Source organism: Hyperoodon ampullatus, assembly GCF_949752795.1.
Source record: "Hyperoodon ampullatus genome assembly, chromosome: 14".
Taxonomy (NCBI): domain Eukaryota; kingdom Metazoa; phylum Chordata; class Mammalia; order Artiodactyla; family Ziphiidae; genus Hyperoodon; species Hyperoodon ampullatus.
Genome location: NC_136927.1, coordinates 60,857,286 through 60,883,298, shown reverse-complemented (window position 1 = coordinate 60,883,298; position 26,013 = coordinate 60,857,286). Strand labels below are relative to the sequence as shown.

The 26,013-nt window shown below is 36.3% G+C and overlaps 1 protein-coding gene and 1 pseudogene across 4 annotated transcripts; one reads left to right on the top strand and one right to left on the bottom strand.

The window, feature by feature from the left end:
- Positions 1-232: 232 nt before the first annotated feature.
- On the top strand, positions 233-26,013 carry RAD21L1 (RAD21 cohesin complex component like 1; the record flags this gene model as incomplete). 3 transcript variants are annotated; one of them, XM_079718687.1, is made up of 13 exons in its annotated part: positions 233-376; positions 1,561-1,690; positions 3,266-3,359; positions 5,034-5,140; positions 9,361-9,531; positions 10,477-10,572; positions 11,540-11,650; positions 12,979-13,205; positions 13,437-13,536; positions 14,772-14,896; positions 17,111-17,203; positions 19,742-19,819; positions 25,825-26,013. In XM_079718687.1, 13 exons carry the CDS (start codon positions 233-235, stop codon positions 26,011-26,013), a joined length of 1,665 nt encoding a protein of 554 aa, XP_079574813.1. The 3 variants fall into 3 exon arrangements, with proteins under 3 accessions (XP_079574813.1, XP_079574812.1, XP_079574814.1); XM_079718686.1 differs by having other exon boundaries at positions 17,108-17,203; XM_079718688.1 differs by lacking the exon at positions 11,540-11,650 and having other exon boundaries at positions 17,108-17,203.
- LOC307062813 (small ribosomal subunit protein eS27-like) lies at positions 23,720-23,876 on the bottom strand (annotated as a pseudogene). Its single transcript has one exon. The product of its transcript is annotated as a small ribosomal subunit protein eS27-like (transcript).

Genomic DNA, 26,013 nt, shown 5'->3' with positions numbered 1-26,013 from the left:
GCGCCACCAGGGAAGCCCAATATAGTTTTGTATTTTAAATAAAAGTTTCTTTTTATAAGAAAATAATTTGAATTGAATAATGTATTGAATTAGAAGATAATCTATTTTATAGAATTAATGAAAAATGGTTTTGCTTGCTGTAAAATAGCACTGAAAGATTTTTGTATCAAAATCTAAATGTCTTTTAATGTTCTCTGTAGTTCATTAAATACTACTAAGGAATACAGGCACCATGTTCTACACACAAGTGCTTATGAGTAAGCGAGGGCCATTGGCCAAAATCTGGCTTGCAGCTCACTGGGAGAAGAAACTCACAAAGGCCCATGTATTTGAATGTAATCTAGAAATAACCATTGAAAAAATTCTTTCACCTAAGGTATGTTATTCATTAAAATTATAGTATGTATTTGCTATGACTTATGGAGAGGAAAGGAATTAAAATACATTATATCATGAAATATATTTCCAAGGAGGCTTTACTTCTTAAATGGTCTTCTCTTTTTTATTTCCTATAGCATTTATTTTCTGGCCATAAACATATATTGATTTCTGTTGGTAATTAACTCTTATATGTTTATCATAAATTGATTGGATCCTGAAGGATAGAGGCCATGTTTTATACATATTTTGTGATTGTTTCTTATTCCCTAACAAAATACTGTATACATAGTAGGTACCAAATGAGTATTTCTTAGAGAAATAATGGGTGAATGAATAGGGAGAGTAGAAAGAAAGGAGGATTGAGTATAAATCAAAATATATATGAAGTCACTTCATAAGCAAGGTACTGTGTTCATTATAAAACACTATAACAAGCTATTAGAATTTGCATTAAAATATCATTTTAATATTTTTATAGGTTAAGTAGTTTTCTTCTTGAGAGAAGGATGAATTATAATTGAAAATTTACCATGTGTCAGGCACTGGGCTAGACTTTATGTATGTTCATTAGTTTACTTAATCTTCACAATAACCCTATGAGATAGGCTTCTTTTAGCCTCAGTGAAGTGTGGCAATTAAGAGCATGAACTTCTGAGTTGGTCAAATTTAAATTTAATTCCTCCTCTATCACTTAATATTTTTGTTACTTTGGGCATGCTGCTTATCATGTCTGAGTCTCAGTTTTTTCTTCTGTAAATAGAGGTTGTTGTCAAAATTAAATGAATTAGTGTATAAAAAGCTCTTAGGACAATGCCTGGCACAAAATAAGTATATAATAAATTGTAGCCATTATTAATAAATTGAAGTTCAGGAAGGTTAAATGACTCAGCCTCAGCAACTGAGCCAAGGCTTGACCCCAAGTCTGCCCGACTGCAAAGGTTATATACGTCCCATAAAACCAATAATAGCATACTTCACTTAAATGTCACATTAGATTATCTTCACTGAATAAAAAAGTTAATCATTTTACAAGGTGAGGTAAAAGTTAAGTGATTCACCTTAAATAAGAATACAAAATGTCTGCTTTTTAAAGAGAAGACATTCTTATTATAATTTTCAAAGAACAGAGTTTATGAATCTAATTTTTAATATTCTAATACTTTAAAAAATTTTTGAAAGGTGAAAATTGCACTTCGAACTTCAGGACACCTTCTTTTGGGAGTTGTTCGAATCTATGATAGGAAGGCAAAATATCTTTTGGCAGATTGCAGTGAAGCATTGCTGAAAATGAAGATGACATTTCGCCCAGGTATACATGCAATATTGATTTGTCTCACTCGTCTTTGTTCCCTTTTGCATTTTTATTTTGGGTGGGCTCTTTTAATTGGCAGCACTCTGTAGTTCCAGTGTGAGTATGGTGAATGTAAACTTCCTTCTGACTGAATCTAAGTTTCCATGGTTAAGAACAAATTATATTATTTTCCTTGCTCTTTTCCTGTGTTTGCAGGAAGAGGTTATGCTTTCAAAAACTTGGAATGTTCCTGCATATTTACACAAGAAATATACTTAATGCTACCACACTTGTGTGAGAAACTCTGATATTCAGTTTTAATGGGTCACTTGGTTTGCCATATCTGTTTTTGCCTTTATGAGATAAATTAGAAATAGTGTGATTGACAAAACCTAGATATCAGTAATTGTCATTGTTTTCACAATTCTCAAGACTCTAAGTACAATAGCATGCTATTTATGAAATATTATAGAAAATCTCTAGGCATTCCAAAGTGCTAGAGGTTTACATGTGTCATAAATAGAACGCTTTCAAATTTTTATTTAATTTTAATTTTAGTTTTAAGACTTTAGTCCTTTTCTACCTTGTATTATGTTTATCTAGGTACAGACCTTGCCTTTCACACTAGTCTGCAAGCTCCCTGACGGCAACATCTTTGTCATACTTATTTTCTGAATCTCTTATAGTGCTTGTCTCAGTGCCTTGCACATACTGTTCCCTCAATTAATATGGGTGAATCAGGATTGACAAGGGTTTTTTTTTTCTTTATTTAAAATATCTGTAGAATCTCTTAGTAGATTTATAATTATATCAAATATGGTTCAGTGAAATAAATTTGTTCATTATTTCACTTATATATTCCATAAATATTTATTGATCTCATACTTTGTGTGAAACACTATGTTAGGCTCTGGGATACAAGGACAAACAAGACAAATAAGGTCCCTTTGAGCCTGGTGAGAAAATCAGATAATGAAAAAGGTTTTCTAAAAAAATTATTATAATAATTATAGATTGTGCTATGAAGGCATTTAAAAAGAGTACTACTACAGAAAATAAGAGAGAAGTGTATTTTAGTTAGGCTAATTGGGAAAAGCCTTTCTGAGAGGATAGAATTTAAGCTCAGACTTGAAGAATGAGAAGTATCCAGCCATGTAAGAAGTCCATGAGGGAATAGCATTCTGGGCAGAGGGAACTGCAAGAGCAAAGGTCTTGAGGTGGTAAAGTGTTTGACTCATTCAGAGAGCAAAAAGACCAGTACGGTTGGAGTAGAGTGAGTACGGGAAGGTGTTGTTACATGATGCCTATAGGTTTTGTAGGGATACAGGGCCCTGATTAGAAATTTGGATTTTATTTAAGTGCACTAGGGAAGTCCCTGAGTCATTTTATGTATGGGGGTGATCTGATCTAATTGCATATTTAAAATATCACTCTGGCTGTTTTGTAGAGAATAGACTGAAGAGGAGCAGGAGTGGATACAGGGAAACCAGTTAGGAGACTAAACAGTTAGTCCAGTGAGAGAAAGTAGAGATTTAGTGGGAAGTTGATTTTATATATCATGGCTTATTGAATGTGGTATTTTATCCTTTTCAGGACTGGTTGACCTTCCAAAAGAGAATCTCGAAGCAGCTTACAATGCAATCACATTGCCAGAAGAATTTCATGATTTTGACCCCCAAAATGTGAAGTAAATTATTTTATTTTCTTTCAATTTGATTTTCCTGATATTTTGTTGTTTTACATTTTCAGATTTCATGAATGCAGATGGAACATAGTTAACAACTGAAATACACATGCAGTTGACAAAGACCTAAATTTAGTGTGAAATTTTGAAGTACAAAACCAAAAATGTATCATTATATTTGCTGAAAGTAGTTTGCAATATTGACAGTATATTCATTCATTCAATATTTGTTGGGTGCCTGCCATATGCCAAGCACTGTTCTAGGCACTAAGGAGATAGCTCCTGGCCGCATGAAACTTATATTTTAGTTGGGGAAGACAGGTAATAAGCAAACAAGTAAATATATAGTATGCTAGGAGATGATGAGCATTATGAAGAGAAATAGAAAATAAAATAATAGAGAGATCAGAAAAGGCTTTTCTAAGAAGGTCCAAACAGAAATCTAAAGGAAATGAAGGAACAAATCATTCAGTAATGTGGGGAAGAATGTTCCATGTAAAGCAAATGGAAAGGCTCTAAGTCAGAGCATGTTGGACCTATTCAAAGAACAGCAAGGAGGCAAGTGAGACTGGATTGGAGTAAATGAGGGGCCCAGTGGTAGGAGATGAGGTCAGAGAAGTAGCTGGGGTGCAGATGATGGAGGGTGTCATAGGCTATAATGAGGACTTTTCTTTTACTCAGATAGGGAGCACAGGAGGGTTTTGAATAGGAAAGTGACTGGATCTGACTTGACTTCAACATGCTTCCTCTGGCTACATACTATAAGGGGGAAAGGAAGGAAGCAGAGAGCCTGTGAGAAGATTATTGCAGTAAGAAGTCCAGACAAGAGATGATAGTCTCTGTGATCAGTTCTTAGTCTTCATTTTATCAAGGTGGTAGCAGTCAAATTATGGATATATTTTGAAGGCAGAGCTGACAGAGAAAGAGAGAAGTGAAGGTTGACTATATGATTTTTGGCATGAGAATGGAGTTACCAGTTTAATGAGATTAGGATAACTAGAGCATGGCAAGTTTAAAGAGGGCAAGGTAAAGGAAGTAAATCAGGTTTTGGATATAGGTTTTGAGATGACTGTTACACATCCAAGGGGAGTAGGTAGGTAGTTGAATATCTGGGTCTGAAATCCAGGAAAGATGTTTGATGGGCTATATAAATTTGAGAGTTGTGAGTATGTAGACAGAACTTCAACCATGAGTCATAAGAAATCCCTGAGGGAATGAGTGTAGATTTGAGAGAGAGAGAGGTCTGAGGACTGAATGTTGGGTCATTCCTAATAGTTAATAATCTGGGAGATAAGGAAGAACTAATAAAGGAGATGAAAAAGGAACAGCTAGTGAGGTAGGAAGAAAATCAAGAGACAGTAGTATTGCAGAGGCCAAGAAGAGAATGTGTTCCATGAGGAAGGGAGTGAACATCAATTTCAAATGCTGTTGGGTATGGTAAGTAAGATAAGGACTGAGAATTGCCCATTGGATTTGACAGCCTGGAGATCATAGTTCATTATATCATATGTATAATGAACTAGTGTTTGTAAGGAATACTATTGAGAAAATAAAATTCTCCTTTGTTTTTATAATAAAACATGTTTTTTGTTTAAGGGTGTTTGTTTGTTTTGCAGTATACTGCAAAATCATTGTGTTCTGTTCACATGTTTTCCTCAATCTTATATTTCTCCATAGTGCTATTGATGTTTCAGAACACTTTACTCAGAACCAAAGTAAACCAGAAGAAATCACACTTAGAGAAGATAATGACAATGATCTACTTTTCCACACTGGGAGCTTTGGTGAGAATATTTGAGAAATTCAAATTACAAGTCATAATCAATTATATTTGCATTTTTGTATTAAAACAATGCCAAAGCTATTTCTATGCCAGTAGAAATATCTTTAGAATGAATTTTTTATGTATAAATGTAACCCCCCAATAAGTTTATTCTTGCCTTTTTCTACTATAGGTGTCAATGCCAAGACTCAGGCTTAGCCTATGCTTCCCTTCTCAGTGTACAACCGTTTATTAAATATCTACTATATGTCAGGTGCTATCACAGGCATGGGCAATACAAAGTTTAAAGAAGCATTTCCTGCTCTTAAGGAGCTTCAGGCTGGGAGAGAGACATATAAATAAACAGTTGCTGTAGTTAACATATACACAAGGTTTTACACATGTGCTGCATACAGAGCCTTCAAAATATATTTCCTCTAAATATGATATCAATAACAGATTTTAAAATAGCTTGGGAGTGAGGAGGAAATACACACTAAATACACATTGATCGGGAAACAGAAACTGTTTAATGTATTTTAGAATTAAAGCTATATGGTGTAATTTAACTATATAGTATTTGGATTTTTTTATGGTGTTTACCACTCTCTGATTTGTATCATGATATTTATTGTATTGGTCTGTATTGTTCTGAAAACTCCATGAGGGTAAGATCTGTGTCACATTCATCTTTGACTTTCTTATAGTGCCCAAAGCAGTGAGCATAGGAGAAGTCTGGCCTAAATTTGTCTTAGGTAGAGGAGGGTGATCAAGCATCAGTAATGCTTGAGCTACCTTGTAACCTCCACTTCTCATCCTGACTCTCCTTCCATAACTCTTATGATCTATAGCTGTGTTTCTCAAATGATCTGTGGTGAAGGACCACTTTTATAATTTTTGTCAATTTCCTATCTGTCGTGGAATGATACTTTTGTAAAATATAATAAAAATTAATTACTAGAAAAATTTAAAAACTTACTTAAAAATCAACATGTAAGCCTCAAGTTTTTGTTATTAGATCCAACATGTATAAAATTACTCTGCGACGTTATATTAAAACTTTGTAAACATTGACCTCTAATTTGTGTATTTACTCTGTTGTGGACCAACACCGTCCACAGACCCTACTTTGAGTAGCACACATCTCTTACTGGCTGTTACCCCAAACCTTGAAATGTAACACATTGGTAAAAAGTTAATCATATTTCCTACTGCCCAAGATACTCTTTACACATTTCCCTGTAAATGCTACTGCTCTTCTTCAGCCCTGAAACTTTAGGATCACTTTTAACTATGCTTTCTATAAGCTTCATACCAGTGCTAATTAAAAAAAAATTGGAAATGTCTCTTAGGTATTCTTTCTGTTTCCCTAGCCACCAGTACTAAATATATATATATATTTAGTTCACCAGTACTAAAGTGCTGAAGTGCTGTATACCCTCCTACACCGTTTCTTCCAGGCCCCACATTTTATACAGCTCTGCAAGAGGAATTGTCCTTAAATTCCTTTTTTTTTCCACATCGCAGTTCTCTTCTTAAGTGCCTTGGGTCCCTATAACTTACTGATAGATACTCCTGCCTCTCCTCAAGGCCCTCTACCAATTTATCACCATCTTTATTAACTTTGTTTTACCTTAATATAGACTTTTTGCTCTAGTCAAGCAAATGTCTTACCAGTCAACCAATACAATTTAGTTGTTCTCAGTTCTGTCTACTACAATTCAAGAAGGTGGGGAGAACATGTCCTGAGTAGACTGACAGACCTGGGTTTGAATCTGGGCTTCCTCTGTTGATTTGCTGTGTGATACTGGGCAGATCACCTAGCTTCTCTGAGCCTTACTGCCCTATATGTAAAATCGGGATATTACTAGCAACATCACAGTTATTTCCCGTATTCTCTCCTTTAGTACTCTCTACCAATAAGGGATTTTCTCTCCTTCAAAAACTAGTTCAAACCTAATGTCCTCTAAGAAATATTTAATGTTAATCCAGCCTATTCTGGATTATAGTATAAGAGTGAAAGCAAAGATTATTTCTTTAATTTTTTGGTGTACTCTCAGGTTCTCATGATGTTCAGTGCTCAGAATATACTGTCTGTTCATAAATGTTATTATCTTATTGACCAAGACTGATTTTTCTTTTGGGAGCTATCAAGGTGCACCTGGAAGATGTGAACAATATTTTTAGTTCTTTTGAAAAAGTTAATCTTTTCTATTGAGCAAATCTTTGGTCCAATACAATGAAGGTTGCCTTTTTTAGCTCTTTCTTTCTAGAAGATGTAGGCCTGTAGAAAAATTTCCAGTGAGCGATACTTCATGAGTTTCTTTACTGACTAGCAGTGACGTGGGTTGCTAGAGGAAGGAAAGAGAGGACCAACCTCTGACCTCTGGGGTTTCAGACTTCTAGACTCTGATCTCTGGGGTTTCAGACTTCTGGACCCAAAGATTCAAACCCAAGGAAGGGAAAGAATATGCATGTACTGACAGCCAATCTGGAAGCAGGTCAGTTTGAAGCAGGGAGTTCACTTTATCTGCTGCTGTCAGTGTCTTAGGAGTTTTCTCTCATCAGTATCCACTTTGACAGAATTCTAACACCGTTACTAAGACGATCTTTGCTGTCTTCAGATCCTGGCTCTATCATTTATTAGGGTGTGACTGTGTGCAAGTTATGAAACCTTTCTGTGGATGTTTCCTTGTCTGTACAATGAGGATTATAATAGTATCCTCTACTACATAATACAATGCACATAGTAACCACTCAGTTTGTTAGCTGACCAGGTTTTATCTTTTTTACTGCTGTAGCCAACCCCTAGCATATTGCCTAATACCTAGTCATTCAATAAATATCTATTGAACAAATGTTATAAGCCCATTCTTTAATATTTTACCTACCTTTCCATTACTTAGAAGGCAGACATACTCCTTATTTTCCAATCCCTCCTTATGGACAAAAAACTCAAGCAACTGTCCATGAAATAATATGAAATAATACTCGATCAAGTGGGATATGACCCACCTAAGGTAGAAGAAATCATTCGACTGCCAATAATAACCTTCTGGGAAGTATTAAACTGTACAACCACTAAAAACTCTATCCTGATATTTTGGCAATTTTTGCTTATTGTATTGGAAAAAGCGTTAGACTAGAAATCCAGTCTCCACTGATTAGCAGAATGACTTGAATAATTCAAATAATTTTTTTTCCTTTCTCTTTTTTTAATTTAAGTATAGTTAATTTACCATGTTGTGCTGATCTCTACTGTACAGCAAAGTGACTCAGTTTTATACATATATACATTCTTTTTTTAATATTCTTTTCCATTATGGTTTATCCCAGGAGATTGGATATAGTTTCCTGTGCTATACAGTAGGACCTTGTTGTTTATCTACCAACCCCAAATTTCCAGTCCATCTGTCTCCCTCCTCCACTCCCCCTTGACAACCACAAGTCTGATCTCTATGTCTTTGAGCCTGTTTCTGCTTTGTAGATAGGTTCATTTGTGCCATAATTTAGGTTCCACATATAAGTGATATCATATGGTATTTGTTTTTTTCTCTCTGACTTACTTCACATAGTATGATCATCTCTAGGTCCATCCATGTTGCTGCAAATGGCATTATTTTGTTCTTTTTTATGGCTGAATAGTATTACATTGTGTATATATATATATATATATACTACATCTTATTCATTCATCTATTGATGGCCATTTAGGTTGTTTCCATGTTTTGGCTATTGTGAATAGTGCTGCTATGAACATAGGGGTGCATGTATCTTTTTGAATTATAGTTTTGTCCAGGTGTATGCCAAGAATGGGATTTCTGGATCATATGGTAATTCTATTCTTAGTTTTCTGAGGAACCTCCATAGTGTTTTCCATAGTGGCTGCACCAGCTTACATTCCCACCAACAATGCAAGAGGATTCCCTTTTCTCTACACTCTCTCCGGCATTTATTATTCGTAGACTTGTTAATGATGGCCATTCTGACCAGTGTGAGGAGGTACCTCATTGTAGTTTTGATTTGCATTTATCTAATAATTAGTGACGTTAAGCATCTTTTCATATGCCTACTAGCCATCTGTATGTCTTCTTTGAATAATTCAAATAAATTTTTAGCTCTCATTTTTCTCATCTGTAAAATGAAAGGAGCTATTCAAAATGATATCTAAATTCTAGCTTCTAACCCTAAAATTCTGTGTTTCTATGACTAACTCAATATTAATTGTATGTATTTATTTAGAGGAGGAACCTGAAATTCTCAGAAGACATAGCTTCTTTGATGACAACATATTGCTAAATTCCAGTGGTCCTTTAGTTGAACATAGTTCTGGAAACGTCACTGGAGAAATATTTCTGTTCTATGACAATGGAGATGGATTTGGAGATGAAGAGACTGCAGGAGATATGATTGGTATGCTATCTGGTCATATAGAAATTGGATATTTGTTTCAGTCAAATTACATAGCATACTGGAAGTTTTATTCCATCAAACTAAAATTTCAGATATGCTTCTGTGTCGTATAGGTCAACACATTTTTTTACACACGTTTCAAAGTCTATGGTATATTTAAAAATTTAGGCTAGTTCCAAGTAAATAGCTTTCTGTTTAAACACATTTATCATATAGGTTGTGAAACACATTTATCATACAGGTTCTTGTTTTTATTTTTACAAATTTCTAGTCTTTAGAGGGGAAGAAGTGAGGTAAATATATTCCTCACAAAATATACTAGATTGTATACTAGAAAACATTGTTTTCTTTAGCAGAAATTGTGGGACAGCTATTCTAAAGGATCTGTCCAGCATTTTATATTATTATTTTATATTTATATTATGATATTATTATAAAGTCATCATAGAAATAGGATAGAGAAAACTTGGAAATCGAAATGCACTTAATTTTAAAGATACTGACCATTATATATCAAATCTTTTTTTTAATTCTCTAGTTTATAGTAAAAGGCTGGTTATGGCAAACTTTTTGAAATTTGAAAACTACAAAAAATAGTGGCTCTACCTTAGATCTCTACCAAAGGAGTTTGAAAACTTTTACTTCTTAATTTGAAATCTAAACATGGCTTTGTAACAAGGCTACTATCTTGGTAGTTTAGTAAATATTTCCTGAAATAACTGTTTATAAATAGACTTTTAATAAAGGAAAGGAAATTAAATATATAAAATTCTATGTCATACTGCATGAAATGTGGTAGTCTATATAACCAGTCAAATCTAATTAAGTAGGGTTCGCTCATTTTTGTATCCCATCACAACTCCTTGCATGCAATACTGTCAAGTGTTTAGTGAACAAATGACAGATTCAGCTCTGTATAACCAAAGTGTTTATCGTGTTTTCAAGACAATCTATTGCAAGATGATCAGAATATCCTGTTAGAAGACATGCATTTAAATAGAGAAATTTCCGTGCTTCCTGAGCCTCCTGATACTATAGTGGGTATGTTGTTTCTTTTGTGTAGAATGTGAACAGATACTAATATTCAAATTAAGCCTCAAAACATATGGGTTTAAGTAGCAGTATAGTATAGTGAAAGATAATAAAGAGTTGTCCCTCAAACTCTTAGTCTGACTTTAGATAATATAGAATAGAAAACTAAGTTCTGGGAAAAGTACAATGATGGGTATTTAATCGGGATTGGGTTTATTTGTTATGAGAGCACATTTAAATACTCTGCCAAAATACCCTGCTTTTGAATCATTAAAATAATATATGTTACATAGTAAAAGCATCATTAATGTTTGACACTAACATGGTTATTAATTATTAATATCACATTAATATTAATATAGCTTGACAATCTATATATAATTTGATAGAAATTATAAATTTGGGGATATTTTCTACTTGAAATTGATGTGAAAGTACCTCAGATGATTTGAAGTCTTGTAGTCTGATTTTTCTTAAGAATTAAAAGAATGATTAGCCCCATTTTGATTTTTCACTCTTTTTGATGTTACATTTGCTTTCTAACACAGTAGTAGAAATTTTAAATGTAAAAAGAGGCAATAAAAATTTAGTTATGTGTGGTTCTTTATGGGTCAACTAATCATTAACAGAACACAAATTCTTTAGCAGACATATTGCCAAATTTATGTCAATCATTTATTGTGGTTCCTATCTCTGTTTTCACTTCTGATGTGACTGTAGCCCAGCCTTAGATGTGACAGGTGCAAAAGAGGGTGATACTACTTGACTCACCTGAACACTGTGGGCCCCAGACTGTATAATCTCTGAGTCTCTTCAGCTCTATTAAATACATGATTCTAAGAATTCAGATGTGGCTCCAGTTAGCAATATAAATCTACAGTTAGTTTATCTTTCACTTTAATTCTCATACAGTCCTCTAGTTCGCAACATAACCATTATTTTTTTTAATAAATCCTTTTATGGCAACGCTGATTAGTAGAACCAGATAATCCAGAGTGTGTATGTCCACCTGAAAATGAAAAAATGGATGAAACCACATTATCAAATGAAGAGGAAGGATTTACCCTTGACCCAATTGTTACTTCAGGTCAGAGTCATTCATGTTTTTATTTTTAGTTTTGATGCACTACTATCTTGTTTACCCTGAGATATTTTAATAATTCTTAAAATATTATAGGAGGTAGTCAATCTAGTAATAACATTTATAATACAATAAGGGAAAGGTGTGAAGAAAATGTGGGATGGTCCTTTCATTGTATTCAGTCCTGGTCAAACCATCTATCCAGCTTGGGAAGTTGGAAAATGTAAAACAGAGTTCAGTTCCAATAGTTATCAAGCCATTATTCTGGGCACAGAAATGAAGACATAGTTCCTGCTTTTAAGAAGCTTACAGTCTGATCAGGAGATAAATAAGCATGCAATATAAAATAAGACAGAGTAAAAGGATCGGAATAGAGGCACTGAATATGAATCTAACATATAACTAGATCTTTTAAGAATGTCCTAGTTTTAAGTAGTATAATTGATATTTCAGTTTATAAACTCAGGCATGCAAAGAATAAAGCATTCAACTTTTTCTTTGCGAAATTCAACTCTGAGCCTCTATCCCACTTGGTTGGCAAGAAATGCAATCTGAAAACCTCCCCTATCTGCCCTGAGCCATGTATAGTATCAAAGTTTGGGGGAGGGGTACAGCAGGTGGAAGGGAACCTCTGGTCATCAGCCACACCACCGTGTGATACCCAGTGTCCCAGCCTACATAACCTCTGGAGTCATCACATAGCCAGCCCCTTTGGAATCTTGTCATATTCCCAAGATTTTACTGAGGCACATCAGCAAGCAAGTTCCTTTGGCTCCATCTGATCTCAGATCTCCACCCATTCCAGAAAATCTAACTGCCCCCCACTCCCCTTTTGCATCTTTACTAAGGAAAATCTTGACTTCTACTTTCTACCTGGCCAAATTAGTTAAAGGAGCAAAATCCCATGGCCCTAACTACCTACTTGGAATTTGTATATGAATTTCAATGGGGGAGAGAAAAATACACTGGACAAATACAAATTAATGTTTTAAAAAGTTATCCTGTTAGGTAGATATTTTAAGGAACTTCAGAACTGAGTGACTTCCCTCTCAATATACTCTCTGCTCCACACTTCTCAGTTGTCCACTTAGTAGATCAACAGGGTGCCTGCCTCCTAAGCACTTTACAAAATGTGTTAACCCTTGGCTGCTGAGACACACTAGCTGTGCAAAAACCATATAAAACATAATTTTCAGTAGAGAGAAGGGGATTTTCTTCCCAAGTCAACTCTGTAGGTTGTATTGTGGTAGACATTTCTTAGATATGCTGTGTCTAGAATATCATTATACAAAGTTGTACAATCTATCACATTTGTATGTATTTATTATATTTAGACATTGCTGAAAAAAGAAAAGGCAAGAAGAGGAAACTGCTCATAGATCCAGTCAAGGAGATCAGTAGCAAAATTATGCATAGACAGCTTACTACCTTTACGGACACACTCATGGTTTTGGAACTTGCACCTCCTACCCAAAGGTTGATGATGTGGAAGCAGAGGGGAGGAGCAGACACACTTCTGTCAACTGCTGCCCAGGATCTGACTCATGCTGAACTGAAAATGGTAATAGTTTCTATTCTTTTACATGGGTGCAATGTTTGGTGATAAATAAATACATATTTATATTCATATATACAACGGAATTTAAACTTGTGAAAAAATACCCCTTTTTGAATTAATTTGCTGGATGTGTGTGCATGAATAATAGTTTTAACTTCTTAGCATATATGCTTGTATTTTGTTGAATTGCTTTACTTGTACAAAAGCGAGAAACAAAAATGTATATTTTTACAGTTGTTTACAAAATGCTTTGTGTCCTCTGGCTTTAAACATGGAAGAAAATTGATGCAGAAGGAGTCAGTAAGGGAAGAAATGAGAAGCGAAAACACAGTAGGTGAGACATCCTAATTCTGTTGGTGTTGAGGGGAATGTTGTAGAAACAAAAATTTGATTTTACATTTCAAAATTAAGATGGGATCCAATTACATATTCCCAAGTATAAATGCTCTTAGAAGAGTACTTGAACTTAAAAGAAATTGTTAGATCAGCCTTGCATTCTTCTATGTGGATTAATTTTTGTCCAACAAACTACCTTAAAAAGATGAAGTAGGGCTTCCCTGGTGGTGCAGTGGTTGAGAATCTGCCTGCTAATGCAGGGGACACGGGTTCGAGCCCTGGTCTGGGAAGATCCCACATGCCGCAGAGCACCTAGACCCGTGAGCCACAACTACTGAGCCTGCGCATCTGGAGCCTGTGCTCCGCAGCAAGAGAGGCTGCGATAGTGAGAGGCCCACACACCGCGATGAAGAGTGGCCCCTGCTTGCCACAACTAGAGAAAGCCCTCGCACAGAAACGAAGACCCAACACAGCCAAAAGTAAATAAATAAATTTTTTTTAAAAAGTAACAAATGTTCAAGTACAATTGGTGTCTTAAAAAAAAAGATACTATGCTGTCTCTCAAATAATATGTATTGAATAAAATTTTTTAAAAAAAGATGAAGTATATATACTATGTGGACTATTCTTAATCTCACTCTTTCCCACCTCCTCCACCCGCAAAGGCAGTACTCGCAAGCCTTCAACAAAGAGAATTTTATATCTCGTAGGATAATGTTTCACTTTAAGACAACTAACATGAAAAATCACTTAGTGATAAGAATAGCATTTAAACAATACAGTTAACCTGAGATATAAATATATCTATCCACCTAGAGGATACATGAAATTTTAATAATATTAATAATGAATTATTATTGTGACTATTATAAAGGAATAATAAAGCCAACTTATGTGGTGAGTGAACCTCTGCTTACTGAAGGCATTAAAATCTGCTGAGCAATATACTAAGATGGGCTTGGTATATGCATGTTGTCTTGTGAGTTAAATGTGTGGGAACGAGTGTGGAGGAGATAGGTGGTGGAACATGGGGAATAGAGGTGATAAAGAGGCAGATGAAGGAAAAGGGAAGATAAATATGTGAGACTTGGGGTGCTATAAGAAAGTTTGTGCACCCTTAAATTCTTGGATCCTAAGTTGTCTGTCAGAAGTTTTCTTTTGTAATAACCATATCCCAATTTTAAGTTTGAAAGATATTTTAGTGAAATCTTTTTTGCTTCCTTAATAATTCAGAGACCTCCATGATGGAAGAGCCAAATTCCCTGCAAGAGTTAAGTCAATCCAAAACTTGGAAGGAAGCGACTGATGGATCTAAGTGTAGCTCTTGTGAGGATACCAATAAAAATATTAACTCTGATGTAAGTTAACCAAAGAGAGTAATAAAAATATTATTATCTTCCTGTCACATACAGTGAAGGAACATTGATACTCTGGTATATCATCTTATATTTATAGTTTATATTTCATCTTATGTTATTCTATAACTTCTTTAGTATGTAGCAGTACTACAGGGTAAAACATAATTTTCATCTGCAGAACAGTATTTTCTAGAAGTTTAGGATAGTAAATCACAAGATAAGTAGTTTCATACTGAAATAGTATTTTGCATGGTACACTGAATAAATTATTATACCTGAATCTGGTTATATGCTGAGGTCTCACATTCAATATGTCATGGAATCCTTTAGGACTCTAGAAAATACACCTATGTTTTGCTTCTGATCATAAGTTCACCCTTCTTAACTCTAAAAATAATATGTGTTAGACTCACCAATTATCTTAGCCTTGAATCTGAAAGACTAAAAATCCATGACCCAAAAAATTTTTTTTAATTTTTACTTGAAGACATAATTTTTATTTGAAAAACAGTTATTAAAAAAATGTAGGGGCTTCCCTGGTGGCGCAGTGGCTGAGAGTCCGCCTGCCGATGCAGGGGACATGGGTTTGTGCCCCAGTCCCGGAAGATCCCACATGCCGCGGAGTGGCTGGGCCCGTGAGCCATGGCCGCTGAGCCTGCGCGTCCGGAGCCTGTGCTCTGCAACAGGAGAGGCCACAACAGTGAGAGGCCCGTGTACCACAAAAAAAAAAAAAAATGTAGTTGGAAACAGTGTGCTGTAAAATATTTTCCCAATGTCACTTTATTGACTTGCACAAGTATAAATATTATACCACACCAGATAAAAATAAACCAGTGCTTTTCTGGTTTGTTCCATCATCACTGAATTTTGATAACCACTCAGGGAATTGAGAGTCAATCCACATTGAAACTGAATGCCCTTGGAAGGAAAGACAATTTCATAATACATTAAAACAGAATGTGTTTTAATTTGATCATATACTGGATATTGAGATACTGGGTTGCCAGTACTACTCTCTTCCTTATTTGGATTCAGACATTTCTTAGAATGCACCTACTGAAATTTTGATTAGGCAAATTTGTTTAGTTTATTATTTTTTGACTTAGTGACAAAATTTTGGTGCTTGCAGTGAAGGAAAGATTGTTGCACTACTTCTTTTGAACCTTTTACTCCTTTGCCCTATACTTATGCTTTAACCTTCAATTCCATTCTTATTCTGCTTCCAAAAATGTTGAACAGATATGAAATATAGTCAGTAATGGAAGCACAGTCAATTTAAATGGACAGAAAAATATTGACTCTGATAATCATTTTCAAATCTTTCCAAAATTCAAACCATTTTTTGTAAAATAACTGCACAATTGAGAGTATCTAAAATGTAGACTATTCATAGAAATTAAAAGGGAAAAAACATGATAGGGCTCCACAAACATGTATATTAAAGAATAAAATGCAACCTCATACTCATGAAAATTTTTAAAAGCTAAAATGAAAAATCAAGTAAGCTATGTTGTGGGAGGCTTCTCACTTAATCACAACCACAGATAACAGCTGGGGAATGAAGCTTGGAGACAGGCTGAAGATGAAAAAGGGGCCAAAAGCTTCCATAGCAATGAGAAAGGAGGGTGTTGGTGAATGGAGAATTTCTCTTTTTCCGTCTTCCTTTATGTCTTCGCTCCCCTTCCAGAGGACACAGTTTTTCTTCCCTCTTGCTAGTGGCAGCTCTAGCAGCAGTGGCAAGAATCCTGTCATGGCTCTAGGTAGGGATATTAATATCCCTTCCACCATTCTCATTCCCTCTGCTTACAGTTCCTCTTCCTCTGCCACCTGGTTCTGGCATGAGAATAGAGGTAGGGGACTGGGGCAAAGACAAACTGCTTCAAAGAAAGTGGTCTCAGCTGTGCAGCAGCAGAGACTTTTGATATGACATCTGTAGTGTTGAGGGAAATAGGAAGGGAAAAGATAGGTAGCAAGGAGGGCAGAACATGCAAGTTCTTCATTGCGAGAAGCATAAAGAAAACAGGAATATTTAAGTCAGGGATTGCCTATTTGGGATATTTCAGAAATAATATCTTGAGAATGCAGGTAGTATTTTAAATTAGTTTTAGAAATGAACATCCATGTGATTAAAGCATTTAACAAAATGAGATTGTTCCTGTGATGACTACTACTACTGTGATAACTTACCTATATTTCCCTAATTTGCTTTAGCAGGGTATTGCTGAAATGGTATCTTCAGCTGCTGAGGAATCATCTTTAATGAATGCCATCTTAGCACAAGAAATTGAAAATTGTCCAATTGAATTGGTAAATAGATGTATAGTCTTAAGAACGTTATTTAAAACTTTGTTCCTAAATAGTTAACACCTTATTTACCTAAAAATTGTTTTTAGCTGTCATGTTACTCTCTAAAATTACAATTTAAATTTGTGTTCTTAACAAAGATGTGTATGAGTAGCTTGATAAAACATATTCAGAATTCCTTTGATCTTTTATTCTTTAACTTATTTTGAAACTTTAAGTAATTTTAAAGAAACGTATGGGATTTTTATGCTTATCAAAGGTAGTCATGGGTTTAAAATGTTGAGAATCATTGTTTTAAGTTATTCTTATAACATCTGTAAAGAAGCAGAGCTATATTATGGCTATGTCCTAGGGCATTTGAAATTTTATTTTATTTAAAGAAAAATGTATGGGCATTATTTCCCAAAACAATGACTCACAGTCTGTACCAAGACCTTGGCTGATATAGACCAAGGTCTGACTCAAGACTTTTAGAGATCAGAAAAAGGGAATGGTCTGCACAGAGGACCACAAGTCAATAGCAAAGCCAGAGCTAACACGTGACTCACCTGACTCCATATAGATTACTGTCTTATTTCTCTAGTCCTTGTCCCATAGTGCTGAAGGCATTTTTAAGATTGTAATGAATTTTAACAAAAGTTTCTTAGCTAAATAATATCAAAACACCTACTAATGTCTAATGTTAGTTTGTTTTTAAATAAATTATCTTTACAATGAGTTCCAAGACTATTAAATTGTTTTTTCATATGACTGACTTCTCTGGATAATCTAGGACAGAAAAAATACATGAAATTTTTACCTGAAACATCCAAACAGCTGAGCCAGAAGAGAGCTGAGTCACTTTCGCCTTTCTCTTTGCTTCTAGACACAGGTTATTTTCATACATGGTCAAGAAAACCACAACACAGCACAATTCAGCTGTTTTAATAATCCACGGGGATTTCCACACAATGGACTCAGCTGTAGGGTGTCCAGATAGATCAAGTGGATAGATCAAGGCTTCAGCAAAATGCACAGGCTATTTTTTTCTGAGCCTTTTCCTGATTGGTTTAGTTGTGCAATATAGGTGAAGCTGCAGTCTCATGGATCTTTAACAAAGAGTTGGGCCATTGCTTTTTACATTTGAAAAATATATTTGTGTATTTAACAATAAAATAAACGTTAGTAATTGGGTGAACTAGTTTATCCCAGAATAAACCAGAAAGGAATAAACATAAATTTTACCTGGAGGAATTTAGAAAACTCTTCAGAATAAAATTGACCATGTTTTCAGATCACTATCTTTGGAATGTAAGAAAGGATGCTGTATAGGCAAAACCAGGAAGCCAGTACAGCTGGCAAGAATGGGGACTTGGCAGTCCCCTTAGCCTCAAAAGATTTAAAATATCATACAGGATATTCTGAAGCTCTCTGAAATCATCTCAGAGTTCATGAAATTGAATGCAATTGTAAGAAGTGTCTGGGCTCCAGAGGTATACACGAAAGCTTGACAAACAGTGGAGCTGTGATAAGGGTGACACAGAAACTGTTAGGTTTCATGGTCAGAGATAGCATTGGGAAAATTATAAAGTAAGTCAGATCTGTGCCACTTGCCTCCCCCAACCCTCTATAGGCTTGCTTTTTTTTTTTTTGCGTTAACGCGGGCCTCTCCCTGTTGTGGACTCTTCTGTTGTGGAGCACAGGCTCCGGACACGCAGGCTCAGTGACCATGGCTCACGGGCCCAGCTGCTCTGCGGCAAGTGGGATCTTCCCGGACCAGGGCACGAACCTGTGTCCCCTGCATCGGCAGGCAGACTCTCAACCACTGCGCCACCAGGGAAGCCCCGTAGGCTTGCTTTTTTATCAGACTCATCAGCACCTTTCCTATGCCCAGTTCTGTTCTCAACTTATAAGGTGTTAGTTGGTAAGGGCTTAGAATGAGTTCCTATGAAGGGATTTCAACTCTACAATTTTAAAATATTAAGGTGTTTCTGGAAGTGGCTAAAAACTGAAAAGATTGAATCTATTCAAATAACATGAAAGGCCGTGGGTTGATCTTTTTCGGACAAGGCATCCTTGAAATTCGTAAGATTCCTAACCCAATTGTACATACTAAACATCAGGTATTGCTACAGCTTTTATATCACCAGATAAATTCGTATAAAGGCCTTTACAAGGTAGTTCTTCTATAGCTTTTTGTTTACTCCCGTCATCTGAGTTCAGATTGACCAGAGCTGGGACAGTCCTAGCCAAAAGTGGTCATCTTTACTTTTAAAAGTAAGTGCACAATGCCTGGGATGCATCACCAATAGAGATGGCAGAATCTCCAACTCTGGAACCCCTTGTCAGAAGATAGCCTGGGATTATAGATATAATCCTGTAAAGACTGAGCTATGTTTGTATGTTAGTCTTATTCTCTCAATTATCAGACTATAAGCTCCTTATTTGGCAGGACCCAGTGTTACAGTTGTGTTTCTTGCGGCAGCTAACACTATGGTTGGCAAATAGTAAACATTCAGTAAAATCTGGTTAAATGAAATATTATATCAATTATTCAAACAGGAGTCGTTGGGGAGTGAACAAAATATTGAGGTGGAGAGATGGAATCGAAGAATACTTCAAATGTTACATAGATTGCGGGTAAGACTTAGTAGGGTTTGTCAACCCTATTTTTATTTTTAAAAATAAGTAAAATGTTGAATTCAACCTTCTAAATATTAACAAAAATAAAACAATTTTCATTGTGTTTTTGTTGAGGCCAAATTACACTTTAAGCTATATACCCGAGGCTAAATGTGAGTTTGTTTTTAGTGCCTACATGTTCTAATCAATTCTTACCTATTTTCACGTCCCTAGACATCTATTCTATGTCCCATTCTTGTGTTTAGCAATCTGTCAACTAATTCTCAATGTGAAACTAAATTTATAACAGTTTAAGAATGAAACAGGGCTTCCCTGGTGGTGCAGTGGTTGAGAGTCCACCTGCTGATGCAGGGGAAATGGGTTCGTGCCCCCATCTGGGAAGATCCCACATGCCACGGAGCGGCTGGGCCTGTGAGCCATGGCTGCTGGGCCTGTGCATCCGGAGCCTGTGCTCCGCAACAGGAGAGGCCACAACAGTGAGAGGCCCACATACCGCAAAAAAAAAAAAAAAAAAAAGAATAAACTCCAAATGGATTAAAGACTTAAATGTAAGACCGGACGCTATAAAACTCTTAGAGGAAAACATAGGAAGAACACGCTTTGACATAAATCACAGCAAGATCTTTTTTGACCCACCTCCTAGAGTAATGGAAATAAAAACAAAAATAAACAAATGGTACCTAATGAAACTTCAAAGCTTTTGCACAGCAAAGGAAACTATAAATAAGACGAAAAGGCAACCTTCCGAATGGGAGAAAATATTTACAAATGAATCAATGGACAAAGGATTAATTTCCAAGATATATAAACAGCCCCTGCAGCTCAATATTAAAAAAACAAACAAACCAATCCAAAAATAGGCAGAAGACCTAAGTAGACATTTCTCCAAAGACATACAGATGGCCAAGAAACACATGAAAAGCTGCTCAACATCACAAATTATTAGAGAAATGCATATCAAAACTACAATGAGGTATCACCTCACACTGGTTAGAATGGGCATCATCAGAAAATCTACAAACAACAAATGCTGGATAGGGTGTGGAGAAAAGGGAACCCTCTTGCACTGTTGCTGGGAATGTAAATTGATACAGCCACTATGGAGAACAGTATGGAGGTTCCTTAAAAAACTAAAAATAGAATTACCATATGATCCAGCAATCCCACTACTGGGCATATACCCAGAGAAAACCATAATTCAAAAAGACACATGCACCCCAATGTTCACTGCAGCACTATTTACAATAGCCAGGTCATAGAAGCAACCTAAATGCCCATTGACAGACTAATGGATAAAGAAGACGTGGTACATATATACCATGGAATATTACTCAGCCATAAAAAGGAACGAAATTTGGTCATTTGTACAGACGTGGATGGACCTAGAGACTGTCATACAGAGTGAAGTAAGTGAGAAAGAGAAAAACAAATATCGTATATTAACACATATATGTGGAACCTAGAAAACTGCTACAGATGAACCAGTTTGCAGGGCAGAAATAGAGACACAGATGTAGAGAACAAAGATAGACACCAAGGGGGTAAAGTGGTGGGGGGGTGGGGGGCGGGTGGTGGTATGAATTGGGAGATTGGGATTGACATGTATACACTAATATGTATAAAATAGATAATAAGAACCTGCTGTATAAAAAATAAATTAATTAAATTAAATTTTAAAAAAAAGAGGGCTTCCCTGGTGGTGCAGTGGTTAAGAATCCGCCTGCCAATTCAGGGGACACAGGTTCGAGCCCTGGTCTAGGAAGATCCCACATGCCATGGAGCAAGGAAGTCCATGCGCCGCAACTACTGAGCCTGCGTGCCACAACTACTGAAGCCTGCGCGCCTAGTGCCCGTGCTCTGCAACAAGAGAAGCCACCACAGTGAGAAGCCCGCGCACCACAACAAAGAGTAGCCCCCGCTCACCGCAACTAGAGAAAGCCCACGCGCAGCAATGAAGACCCAACACAGCCATAAATAAAAATTTAATTAATTAATTAATTAATTAATTAATTTTTTAAAAAAGAGTTCATAAGAGATAGAGACCCTACATACAAGTCTGAAAATGTCTTTATTTTACCTTTAACTTTATTGGATGTATCTGAACATAGTTTGAAAATAATACCTCTCAGATCTTGAAGGCTTTGTAACATTTCTAGGGATCTGTGTTGTTATTGAAAAGTCAGATGCTGCTTGGTTGGTGGTCTTTTGTAGGTGACCTTTATTTTCTCTCTGGAAGCTTTTAGATCTTTTCTTTATCCCCAGTGGCCTGAAATTCATGATGATGTGCTCTGGTATGGGTCTTTTTCATTTATTGTGCTAAACATGTAATAGATTCTTTATTCTGAGAGTTCATGTTCTTGCATTGGAAATTGTTTTGTATTTCTTGGATTTCCTCCTTGTTAATCTAGTCTCTTTTTCTGCACTACCTATGGGTCAGATGTTGGATCTTCTGGGGTTTTTTTTTTCTGTGGTATGTGGGCCTCTCACTGTTGCGGCTTCTCCCGTTGCGGAGCACAGGCTCCGGACGTGCAGGCTCAGCGGCTATGGCTCACGGGCCTAGCTGCTCCGCGGCATGTGGGATCTTCCCAGACCGGGGCACGAACCCATGTCCCCTGCATCGGCAGGCAAACTCTCAACCACTGCGCCACCAGGGAAGCCCGCACCTTTACTTTTTAAAAAATCTTTTACCCCCTGTGTTAATTTTGTCTTTTTATTTTTCTGCTCTCTAAAAGATTTCTTCAACTTCATCTTTATTGCTTTTTTTTGTTTGTTTTCCAAGACTTTTTTCTAGTTATTAATTATTCTTTTATTTTATAGCATCCTAATCTTTTTATTTATTTTAACAGCTTTATTGAGGTATGATTAACACAACTATAAACTGTACCTATTTAAGATATACAGTTAGATAAATTTTGACGTATGTATATAGCTGTGAAACTATCACCAAAATCAAGACAGTGAACATATCTATAGCCTCCAGAAGTTTCCTTGTGTCTCTTGATAATCCCTTGTCCCATCTCTCCCACTTGTCCCCCTCCCCCATCCCCAAACAACCACTGATGTTTCTCTCAATATCATCCTAATCATTTTTTGTGGATGCAGTATCTTCTCTTAATTTTCAGGGGTTATAGTTTTCTTCAGTTGCCTGTATTGTGTATTGTCTGCTTCCTTAGTGATTCTCTTGAATGCATTCTTTTCTGCTCTAGAATGTTAGAAATTTTATCCAAATGTCTGTTAGATCTCTTTTTTTTTTAAAAGAGTGAGACACCAAAAAGCTGATTGGAGGTTAGGTAAGCATGGATGGGGCTTGTAGACTTGTGGTCTTTATAGTGAGATAATTGGGTGGTGCCCCCCCAATACACACACACACACATGTCATTATCTATAGGATTTTTTTCCTTGGAATGTTCACTTTCCCAGGTTAATCTTCAGATCTACTGCCTAGGAGATATAGCATGATGACCGTGGTTCAGGAACCAAAGGGAGTAAGAGAGAGGCTGCAGTCTCACTGTTTAGACATTAGAATTTCCCCTATTCCCCCAGTCTGTAACACTTCCCCTCCACCATTCACAGTGCCTGTTATTCCAAGTCTAGAGCCTCACTGGTTGATATCTCCAGAAAGACAACTTCCTGCTTCCTGCTAGGTATGGGAGTAGTGGTCTGGTCTTCAGGTTCTGTGAGGTGCTGGAGTAGACCTGAGGATCTAACTGTTCCCAAGTAGCCTTTTAAGGGACTCTCATGTTTTTAGCTTCACCACTCATTTCCAGCTTATGACATACTGCTGCCTACAATTCCTGAGCTTTTCCTAGGTTTTGTTTCACTTTGGGGTTTTGTTTTTTGTTTTATTCAAGTGTGTTTATAGGGATGGTATCCCTCTCATCTTGATTCAGGATGCTTTTAGTGCTGCTTCTGTCTGAAGGAGCATCCTTCTGTAAGCCTTGCTCTTATTCCTGTAGGCTGGTGAGAACAAAGAGCAACCAACACACAAAACTACTGTTTGTGCATGGTTAGAGATGGTAGTGATTTTATGGCATCCTGGGTATTTCATAACCATGGAGTAGGAATTGGGGCTCTGGACCAGGTGCTTCTTCTCATGTTTCCTCTTCTCTTTTGGAGAGGGATGAAGGAGATCCTTTGCAAGAGGCACGTACTCATGGGGAGGCTGTCACTGCTGGAAATGCTTTTTTTTTTTTTACAGTTTTCATGTTTTATTGTACTTAAATTTCACCATTAAATACTGAGCAGAAGTACATGCTGGCCTTATGTCCAGATTTTTGAAATGTAAAGATAAACGGACGGATGGCCTTAAGGATGTGATATATTAGACATTGTAGAATATATTAAATAATTAGAGAATCTGGGGGTAGTAACATTCTGTCTATATACATTTACACATTTAGTGGCACAAGTAAACTCTATAGGGACAGGAAGACAGATGTAAAGCTTTGGGTTGCAGTTAGAGGAAAAGCCCATTCAGGACTGAACTGAGAGGTCCTTGCTTGCTGACAGAATCTCCCCTTGACTTCAGACTTTAGACAAACTAAGTAGTTTTTTGGGTCAGTTTACAAAAACCACTGAATTGTACAAAACCCCTATTAGTCATGAGAAGCAGTAGCAACAAGATAGATTAAGGAATTGGCTCAAGCCAATTCAGATTGTAGGGTCTGGCCAGTCAGAAGTGAGCAGGGCTAGCTGGAGGCTGAAAATCCAATTGGGTGTTGCAGTTCAAGTCTGGGATCTATAGATTAGAACAGCCAGCAAGAAACTCAGTCTAGAGGCAGAATGGTTAGTGCATTCCTCAAAAATCCTTTTTCTCCAAATAAGTTCCTAAAAGACTTTCCTCAAACAGGGTCAAATTTCTGTATCTCAAGTTGGCTTGCTTTTTGCTGGCTTTCCTCTCTGCTGGCATGTAGGGTTCGGCTTTCTCTAAGTCTGATAGTCTTCCACTTTGTATTTCTCTCCTTCCTTTATTCCTTTACCTTCATTTTAGAGGAGTTTCTGGAGGAAACAGAATAATCCTCTCAGGATGTTTTTCAAAAGGATTCTTGGAATTGAGAAGGCTGTCCCTGCTCTCTCCCTGGGGAAAAAGCCACCCGGTCCACATTTTGTCTCCTCAAGAGGGGGGGATACATGAAGGCTTGGCATGCCATCTCTGAAAGGTTGCTGACACTGGGCTGCTCCTTTGGTTGAGATAAAGTATGATAAATTATTTAACTTATTAATTTGTTAAATGTTATGGACTGGCAAAAAAACAAAACAAAACAAAACAAAAAAAACCCTTGTATATGTTATTTTTTTAAAAAATGCTTCACAGCTATCAAATGAGTACAATGCTCACAGGGATACTGACCAGTATTCACCACAGTATTTCTAACTAAAAAACAATACTCCTGTTCTAGAAATCTGATTCCAAGTACATAGTCTAATTAAATACGTTATTGTACCTCAGTTTTTTCTAGTAGATTAACAGGTGTCCTACAGTGAATCCAACATCTTTTTAATCTGTGCAAAGAAACTGAGAGATGTATTTAGTCATATTCCCCTGCCATTACATTTACCACTAGAGTTGTTTAGTCACCCCCATCCTGCAGTACCTTTAAAGAAAACAAGCCTGATAGGCTGATAATTTTCATTGATTTTGAAGATTCCCAAGGGCCTGTGGACTTTTTTCTGCCTGCAAGTCTAAATTAATTTGCACTTTCTCCAGGAGCCATTTATGTTAACATCAATTTTTTAAAAGACCTAACATTTGTATAACACATTAGAAATTTGTGAACACTTTAGAGTTCTTTTGCATGTATTTTCTCAATGAACCAAGCTGTGCTCAATGACCTATGATGTTTTTTGTTTCCTAATGAGTCATTTGCATTTCTCCATTTAAGAATTTCACAGTCACTTATCAAAAATATCAATATTTTGTTGTTCATTATGCATCCACAGCCTGCTTTATTTCTAATCATCTTGTTTCCCTTTCCTTTCTTCTTTTATAATTGTTTCCCCAGGAATCCAACAAGATGGGAATGCAGTACTTTAGTCTGATGAAGCTCTGCAGAAATAATGACCGAAAACAAGCTGCAGCCAAATTTTATAGTTTTCTTGTCCTAAAAAAACAGCGGGCTATTGAGCTGAGCCAGAGTGCTCCCTATGCAGATATTATAGCTACAGTGGGACCGATGTTCCATAAAATGTGA